Source organism: Hylaeus volcanicus, chromosome 7 (genome assembly GCF_026283585.1).
Source record: "Hylaeus volcanicus isolate JK05 chromosome 7, UHH_iyHylVolc1.0_haploid, whole genome shotgun sequence".
NCBI classification, from domain to species: domain Eukaryota; kingdom Metazoa; phylum Arthropoda; class Insecta; order Hymenoptera; family Colletidae; genus Hylaeus; species Hylaeus volcanicus.
In genome coordinates, this window is record NC_071982.1 from 15,317,755 (window position 1) to 15,326,598 (window position 8,844).

General features: G+C 42.1%; 2 protein-coding genes across 5 annotated transcripts in view; one reads left to right on the plus strand and one right to left on the minus strand.

Annotated features, from left to right (window-relative positions):
• Positions 1-1,131: 1,131 nt before the first annotated feature.
• LOC128879808 (pre-mRNA-splicing factor ISY1 homolog) lies at positions 1,132-2,725 on the plus strand. The gene is made up of 4 exons (XM_054129289.1): positions 1,132-1,313; positions 1,396-1,418; positions 1,507-1,825; positions 1,904-2,725. The coding sequence occupies exons 1-4, from the start codon at positions 1,311-1,313 to the stop codon at positions 2,276-2,278; spliced, it is 720 nt and encodes a 239-aa protein (XP_053985264.1). The 5' UTR covers positions 1,132-1,310; the 3' UTR covers positions 2,279-2,725.
• Positions 2,532-8,844, minus strand: part of LOC128879807 (synaptotagmin-14) — a 7,508-nt gene continuing 1,195 nt past the window's right edge. The window contains exons 2-10 of one of the 4 annotated variants that reach the window (XM_054129287.1): positions 8,160-8,348; positions 7,936-8,070; positions 7,722-7,858; positions 7,232-7,408; positions 6,822-7,142; positions 6,136-6,489; positions 5,733-6,006; positions 5,394-5,646; positions 2,532-4,551 (exon numbers count right to left, since the gene is read on the minus strand). In XM_054129287.1, coding sequence (XP_053985262.1) covers positions 5,794-6,006; positions 6,136-6,489; positions 6,822-7,142; positions 7,232-7,408; positions 7,722-7,858; positions 7,936-8,070; positions 8,160-8,348 — 1,526 coding nt within the window. In that variant the 3' untranslated portion in view covers positions 2,532-4,551; positions 5,394-5,646; positions 5,733-5,793. Of the gene's footprint in view, positions 6,007-6,135; positions 6,490-6,821; positions 7,143-7,231; positions 7,409-7,721; positions 7,859-7,935; positions 8,071-8,159; positions 8,349-8,844 lie in introns of all 4 variants that reach the window. The other 3 variants (XM_054129284.1, XM_054129288.1, XM_054129286.1) reach the window with 3 other exon arrangements.

Sequence of the window (8,844 nt, forward strand, 5' to 3'; positions counted from 1 at the left end):
AAATTCTGGCTGGATTTTTACTCCTGGTATCAGGAGAACATGATATGCGAGGAGGTGGCACGAGGAATTTAAGGTACGTATTAAATTCTGGCTGGATTTTTACTCCTGGTATCAGGAGAACATGATATGAGAGGAGGTGGCACGAGGAATTTAAGGTACGTATCAAATTCTGGCCATATTTTGCTCCTGGTATCAGGTGAACATGATATGTGAAGAGGTGGCACGAGAAGTTTAAGGTACGTATTAAATTCTGGCTAAATTTTACTCCTGGTATCAAGAGAACATGATGTTCGAAGAGGTGGCACGAGGACTTTATGGTACGTATTAAATTCTGGCTGGATTTTTACTCCTGGTATCAGGAGCACATGATATGCGAAGAGGTGGCACGTTTGCTTCTACGGGCAGGCAACCGGCTCGACATATCTGTTAGTATAGGTTGCCTAGTTCAAGGAGCTAATTTTCTGTACGTTTCGTTCATGTGCTCCTGTACGAAGAGGTGGCACGAGAAATACATGGTGCGTATCGAAATTCTGAGGAAATTCTACATTTTAGTATCAGGAGAACATGATAGTCAAAGAAGTAGCATAACTTTTAATTAAATATGGATACTTACCTCTTGTATCAGGAGAACGTAATGAGCGAGTAGGTATCATAATTTTTATTTTCTACTCGATACTTACCTCTTGTATCAGGAGAACGTAATGAGCGAGTAGGTATGATAATTTTTATTTTTTGCTTGAAACTTATCTTTTGTATGAGGAGATCATGATGAACGAGGAGGTGGCACTTATCGAGTTTGGCACGAATTTTACTTCTGATATAAGTATGGTTACAGCAGGTGGCGGTTCGCGATCAGTTAGTTTAGTTAGTTAGATTTTCAATCTCTCCAACTCTTGTGTGTACGCGAAGTCTGTAATTTTTAACAGACAAATTAAGTACAAGAGTGTTAGTGTTCGTGAGTGTAATATTGGGGAAAATTTAAAAAAAAATGGATAATGAACCGCAGGTGTCTGCGTCAAGAATCATCGAGGAAAAAAAGAGGACATTATATTTTGTTCCTTACTGGGATCCAATGGTACCCTAAATTCTAAGTAAGTATATACAGCAGTGAGGACTGCAACGCTCGCTCCAATGCGCATGATCAGGAAAAATCCCACGAATGTCCATCGCTGGTCGTACCAATGTTTACGATAACATAACCTCAATGACCCGGTGTACCAAATTAAATGAAATAAAATTATATATTTAATTTAATTAACATAACGTAATTAGTGTTATTAAACGTTATTGTTGCAGTTACTTCATAAAGAATGGTGAGTATGACAAGCTCCGTTAAACATTATATTTAAATCGCTTCTTCTGTTTGATGTATGTCATTTTTATCTTTTATTTTAGGCACGAAATGCAGAAAAGGCTATGTATGTATATATAAACTACAAATTTACTTATTCTCGTAAGCTTAAATGGTAATTATATGTACTTTATCATATGATAATCGTTTGATAGGACTACGCTTGCTCGATGGCGAGCAGCGCAAAGTAACGATGGTGCCAGAAAGGAACAAGAGAGAAGACCATACCTAGCTTCCGAATGTAGAGATTTGAGGAAAGCAGAAAAGTGGAGAATGCAGATAATCAGAGAGATAGCAAAGAAAGTAGCACAGATACAGAATGCTGGTCTTGGAGAATTTCGTATTCGGGACTTGAATGATGAAATTAATAAGTTATTAAGAGAGAAACGACATTGGGAGGCTCAAATAAAAGAGCTGGGTGGTCCAGATTACTCCAGAGTTGGACCACGTATGCTAGATCACGAAGGTCGTGAGGTAAAACATGCATTAAACTATAGATGAATCCTACTACAAGCATAAAACTTTATGCTCATAATATAATGAAATATTTAGGTACCTGGAAATCGTGGTTATAAGTATTTTGGAGCAGCGAAAGAATTGCCGGGAGTCAGAGAACTCTTTGAACAGGAACCACCTCCTCCTCCTCGTAAAACGCGTGCGGAATTAATGAAAGACATCGATGCGGATTACTACGGTTACAGAGACGACGACGATGGTATTTTATTACCATTGGAACAAAAAGCTGAACAAGAAGCAAGAGAAAGAGCCGTGAAAGAATGGTCGGCACAAAACGAGAAGAAGGAAGACGAAGAAGCCGAAGAGGAAGTCGAAACGACCGCGCAGAAAGCGATACCGTCGCAGCAAGATATTCAGGAAGCGTTATTAGTAAGAAAAAAGCAAGAACTGTTAGAGAAATATGTACTTTGACAGGTTTTATTTGTTTTTCTCGCATATTCAATAACAACTATTTATAAGTTTATTTGTTTAATTGTATTAGAGTACACTTTTATAAAACGCGACAGATATAATTATAATTATTATTAATTTGTAAGTAATAACATTGATTACGTTAATTATTTTGTGCAGTAGACGTTCAAACTTCAATTTAATACTTATCGAGAAAGAGTGCTGTAGATAAAATATATAGATCAAAATTCAACGGTAGTCTGTTTATAATCCGCGCGATTTTTTTTATTTTTCTTTTGTTTGTATGTTGCACTCGGTTTTGTTGCAATCTAAGCACCCGATACTCGAGAAAGCGACACAATAGAATAAAACACCAAAAAACGTGGCAAATTACGATTAACGTAGTGAAAATTCATCTTTCACCGCATACATTCACACGCACAAAAATAAATAACAATAAGAATTTAATCGTTTCTTGTTTGCCTTCCCTATCGCGTCGAAACGAGATCAATTGGCCACTCAAGGTCACAAGTCACGCTTCCTTGAATCTTATGGAATAGATTCTATGTCTATCCGTTACTCTGATTACTCTGTGTGATCTAGAGTAGCCAGTCGATCGTAATCTAAAGTATAATCGTTCCACGAGAAGTGGAAGTTTCTATCGTTTGCCTCAAGATATTTTGATACCATTACGTCTAGTATTGTAACAAACTGGAAACAGTCAAAGGCATAGGAATTACCCTGGAAAAGCCCTACTCGTTAATTAAGTACACGCATCCGATCCGAAAATACATGGAAAATTTATCCGTTCCCGCGCGTAACCACTCGTCGACGACACGTGAACGACTATACGGCTCGCTCGCCCCTCTCTCGCGCGTTATAAATGTCTTTTCTGATCCCCCGATTCAACATCGTGTTGTTTATAAACAGACTGTACAATATACAATTAAAAAGTGTCCTAATTTTAAACGCTAGCTAAAAGTTGGCGCTACGCTTACAATTTATCAAACTAGACTTGAAACGACTCGATCGCGCGTTTTTCTTCCTTCTATTCCTTCGTCCCGCGCGTTACCAAGCGGAAATGCCTTCAGCAAAACGATACGCTACAATTGAAGGCGCTAAAGGCGTCGCTCGACCAAAAATTGACGCGCGCGCGCGTGTACCGAAAGGAACTTCTTTCGAGTCCCCGCAGAATCGCGTTACTCCGTATGCCTAAAGGAGACGGTTATACGTGAGAGAATAGTTCGAGCATGGATTAATCATCGTTAATTACCTAAAACGCTAAAGCTTGAAAAAGTCAAGCGTTGAACGATTCACAGCATCTGTTTTTGTGTTTTTCTTTTGTTCGTTAATCAGTCACCCGGTTGAAACAATCTCCCCTAATGTATAAACGCATGGACGATCGTCTACGTTTATCGTAGCCACGCGTTATCGTGTGTGCTTCTAGGTTTTTAGTTAAGTAATATCAACTCTACAATCACATCTGCGTTTATGGGGTGCGTTTTGCGAGTTTATTGTGCGTCATTGAATTGCGAATCTTTGTTCTCGTACACGTCCCCCCCCTAGCCTATCTGTTAACTCCTCGATCGTCTAATCAGGTCGCATATACGTATCGTGCAAACACGAAATACTTGAATTGTATATTTATAATACGAAGAAAATATGTTCGGTGCGAATGATACGCGATATAACGATCTTTAAACGGAATCCAGAGCAGGGCACAAGGGTCGTTTCGGTGTACAGCGAGTATGCGAACTAATGGTGCCACAGGAACACGCGATCGCCTTGCTTTGGCGCCACTAATTTCCATGAAACTTGAATCTCTTTGGTGCTGAAAGGGCCCTGGCGCCCAACCCTGGCTTCAGGCTCTGTTAACGGCGTGAACTTGAAAGAAAGTCGACATACAGAGACAATACGGTGCGGAAAAAAGAAATCACGAGAATTTCACAGCCTCGCGTCTTTGCTCTTCTCTGCTCCAACCGAGGAGTATCGGTCCAAGGATCGCCCTCGATAAGGGATCGGTTCTGTACATCGCATGACAATCCATTCTCGAACCTCGCACGTCGTTAAGACACCAAGATTCGTCGTATGGGCTCGTAAGAACAAGCGTTGCCTAATCGAATATACATCAAAGTGTCGTGGAGTCGAGAGAGCGAGAGAAAGAGAATGACGTTTACATTTTGCTCGGTTAGTCCGTCCAAAGAACGACTAGAGGATCGCGCGTGTTTTTCTTATATTGGGATCTCGACTCGGCTGGGTATCCCACGACGATTCTCCGTCGACGGACACGCGGCCTAAAAAGGGTAAAAGGCACAAAGTAAAAAATAAATGATCATAGTTATTGGCTCAGGCACATATCGAGTCGAAGAGTTTCATGCTACGGTTTCGCGGTCCTTTTACTTGTGCGCGATTAATTCGGGATGATGAAATGGATGTTCGTGAAACGTACATACATGATGGTTCGTCTACATTCATCGCTACACTGTGAATGTTTATATGAAAATTCATATTTTCACAGCTTCAGAAAAGGAATCGAGATTTAAATGAGAGTATGTCGTATCTTCTAATTCTCCCAGATTTTTGCTTGCTATAAATGCATAAACATCCGCAGTCTATTCATCACCATCGTGATTCGTGATTGAATTTTGTCTGATTTATTCTGATATCGTTGCATCGAAAATGATTTCTCTTCGAAAAATATGATCTCCAGAGGAAAGGTCTCGTTGAGTGATCAAGCTAGACGAACCACCTACATACGCGTGTATACGTGCATGTACAGTGCGAGCCACCTAAGATTTGTACCTAGAATATCTTCGTTGCTTTTAATGATAAGTCAACATGTTATACATGTTTTAACTTTGTATCAGCTACAAGATTACAGTATTGAACATCTCTGGTTCCATTTAAAAAACATTGATGACGTTGAAATCTCGGAACATATGACCTTGAGGCAATTGTTTCGTTTAACATAGTACGACCACCCCCCAAACAAACATTTTTCTCCCAAGACATATCTTCGTATGATCAAAAGCAACGGAGATATTCCAGGTAGAAATCTTAGGTCGCTCGCCGTGGATATGCGTGTGAGTGTACGCGTTCGTTTTTCATTTTCTCAACGCATATGTGATATACATACGTAATATGTATGTTGAAAACACCCACAACTCCGTCCAGCGTATCAAAAAGGAATGTACTTGGTATATCGATCGAGTTTTCGTAACTCGGCATTACCCTTGTGCATAAAATTCAAGACAGCTCCGGTTCTCCGATAGATTGACTTCAGGTGTTTGTGTTCGGGCAGTAGACAGCGCATCCAATCGAACGGCCGTCGTTTGTCTCGTTAAAAAGTGCTTCGCCTTCTGCTTATATCGTTTTCTTTTTCTGGCTTGCTATTAAACGATCAGTCGTGTCACGACGCGCGAAATGAACGCGCGCTGCCCATACAGCGTGTTATTTTCTATCGATCAAACCGTACCGTTTATCGGTAATGCAAAAGATTTTCCTCCGTAACAGGCACTCTTTCATGGTCGAGCATCTCAAGGACGCAGCAGCGAGTGCCATCGTTGGACCTGCGTCGGTTGTCTTGCTGCGCGCATGTCGTTCCAATGCTGAAGCTCCTCCGAACCGGAACTGTTCAGCCCCAGACTGAGCCAACCGATCATCTCTCTTCCTTTCCTCCCCATCCCTCCTCTTCGTCGATTGTAAACCGACAGGAAGAGCGTTACGTCTCCGAGTTGGAACAGAGCAACCTACGAAAATTGTTTTGTCGAGTTACGTGTCTAACACATATGTACGTAGGATAGCTTCTATCTGCCTAAAAGAACTAGTAACTCGTCTATCCCGTATCCTACATATACGTTTACGTATAACAGACATGCCTGGAATATGAACGTTTCCTTGTAAAGAGGATTGGGCTGAGCACGTTTCAAACCAGTTTTCGACCGTCCCATTTCGTGACCATTGCTGTCCACGAGGGCAAGCTTGACATATGTATCAGGCGGTTTCGTGTCGTTCCCACCGCCACCACGAAAGTGGGATCCTTTGATTATTTCTACCGACAGACGTCCCGTCGTTCCATTGTACGCCAAGCCTATCAAAATCTCCGCCACGCTTCCACCCTTCATACTACTACCGTACGGGGGCACGGTGGGCGACGCGTAAGACTGAACGGACTGTTGAGACCCCGTGGAATCGCTGCGAGTCAAGCTACTGGTGGTTCCCCAATCTTGCACCTACGAACATAACGTATCCAACGTACAACCCATTCCTTCAAAAGCCTGCCATGTAATAACTAGACTGCGGATCTTTATGCAAAATAAAATCTTCGCGAACATGCCTAGAAAAATTGAACCTAAATAGAAATTTATTTTATTCTGCAAATATTATAACGTGAACTTTACTTTCAATCTTTTTTATATTCTTGCATATTGTTTGCATTTTGAAGGTTCTTGCACATTCAAATTTCCTATAAATGCATAAAGATCCGCAGTCTAGTAATAACTAATAAGTAACATTCTTAATAGATAATAAAGAGACGGTGGCACACATCTGAACGACAATTTACCGAGGACGAAGGTGGAGGTTGCAGCGTCAACCAAAGAGTCGTCTCAAGTTGAAGGTTGATTTGATCGAAGGAGACTCTGGCCTCGCCTAGTAGTCTCTCTCGACGCATCCTTCCGCCCCATAAGTAGACTCTCAAGCGTACTCCCATGGCATTCACGTCCTCAGGGTTCACGCGAGGCAGGAGGAAACTTTCCATGTACTGTGGAGACGTGCCCTGGCGAACCCTGGTTTTACGTCGTTGTTTTTTCGACGGCAGAAGTACCAGCCGTACTTGACTGCCGCCTATACCCTCGGGGTAATTTCTACCTTGCAACACGTGTACCTGAAGAGAAAGGGGACGTTACTTTTTAGGGGTCGTTCCAAGCTTAATTTCATTTCACACAAATTATTAGGGAATTTGATGAAACGTACCGTCATCTCTCGCATGGGTGCGTCATACAAGAAAGCAACCTCCAGGCTACCCACTTCCTCAGCTACCGTGCCTATCGTCGCTATGACGTCATTGGTCGTCGGTCCATTCTGTTCTACCTCCGCTTCCTGTTCTCTGGTGTCGAGCAGGATACTGGAGGCACCGACTTCCACTACGCACTGTGGTCGAAAAGAAACATTCATTCGTCAGAAATGTATACCATAGTGGAGAGATATCCAGTTGTTGGATAGAGTGGAGTTAGGTGAATATGTACTTTAGATAGTCTATGCTCTTTGTGAGAATGAAGATTGAATTTGTTAGCACTAAATGTACTATATTAACAGTCGGAGAATAAACCGAATTGAATTATCCATCTAACGCCACTCTATTCTATCGTGCTGGTATAATGTCGGTTGGCAGTGTCACGCAGCGGAACGTCGCGTGATAAGATACAGGCACGGATATCCGGGAACCGATTAATTATTTATATACCCGCCGACGAGATCGAAAATATGATATTCGATCGCGAAACGTAGAAATCGCGTATCCGCGATTTAGATCCTCGTTCACCTGTTGTTGATCGGTGGGAGAGTGTTCTTCCGTGCAGCTGCTGGAGGTGGTACCAGCATCTGAAACGTCAGTGTTCGATTGAGCAACAAGTCAAGAATGACAAATCAAAAACAGAGATATTTTATTTATAACCAACCCACGATGGTGGGTCCATCTTCTGCTTGGATAGTCAACGTATCTGGCGGGGGGTGAGGACGTGGATTCAATCGACGAAGGGCGTCCTCCTCGGAGTCGGAACTAGTTTCAGGGTCCGAATAGGAGAATGCCTTGCCTGTCGAATCGCATGTAAAAATTAAACGAATCAGGAATGTTCTTTCTTATGTATATAATAAATCGATAATGCAGGATGAAAATGGTTACCTATGGTCTTCGTAATCTGAGAGGTGGAGCTGTTGTTGGATTCGCATAGGGGCACGCAAACACCGCCAAAAAGCGTGGTCGCGGATGGTGGAGTGAAGCACCACTTGCGGGACAAATACAAAAAGAGGGCCAACAGGAGAACCACGAAGCCAGCAACGGCACCCAGAAATGCTGTCGCTTCCACAGGTACTGAAACCCATCGATTTTATTCACCGTCTTTTCTCCATTCATACACAGCAAATTACTCTACGTATTCCTCTATGTACAGTATAAATAAAGTTTGTTTAAAAATCTGACGTGTATCTTTAATCATTTAGAAGCCCTGAATCTTTCGAGGCTATTATCACCTCGAATCCTTCGACCTAAGGTCCACTCAAAAGGATCGCCCCTGCGAGACGTAATCCTCTTTACAATCCCTAATTTTATCAACTCTGCTCCTGAAGGTATCATGTCCCTCAATTCCTCTGCTTCGTATGCCAACGTTTCTTGAGAGCAAGATCGATAACGTACGCCAAGAAAGAAATGAAGAAAACGAAAAGGAAAACGTCATAAAGTACAGAGAAAAAGGCAGAGGCATTAATTGTTTATCGGTTATGGGTAAAGGCGTTCACCCGTGCCGCGATTACGATCCTTTTCTTTCTCTCTCTCTCTCTCTCTCTCTCTCTCTCTCTCTCTCTCTCTCTCT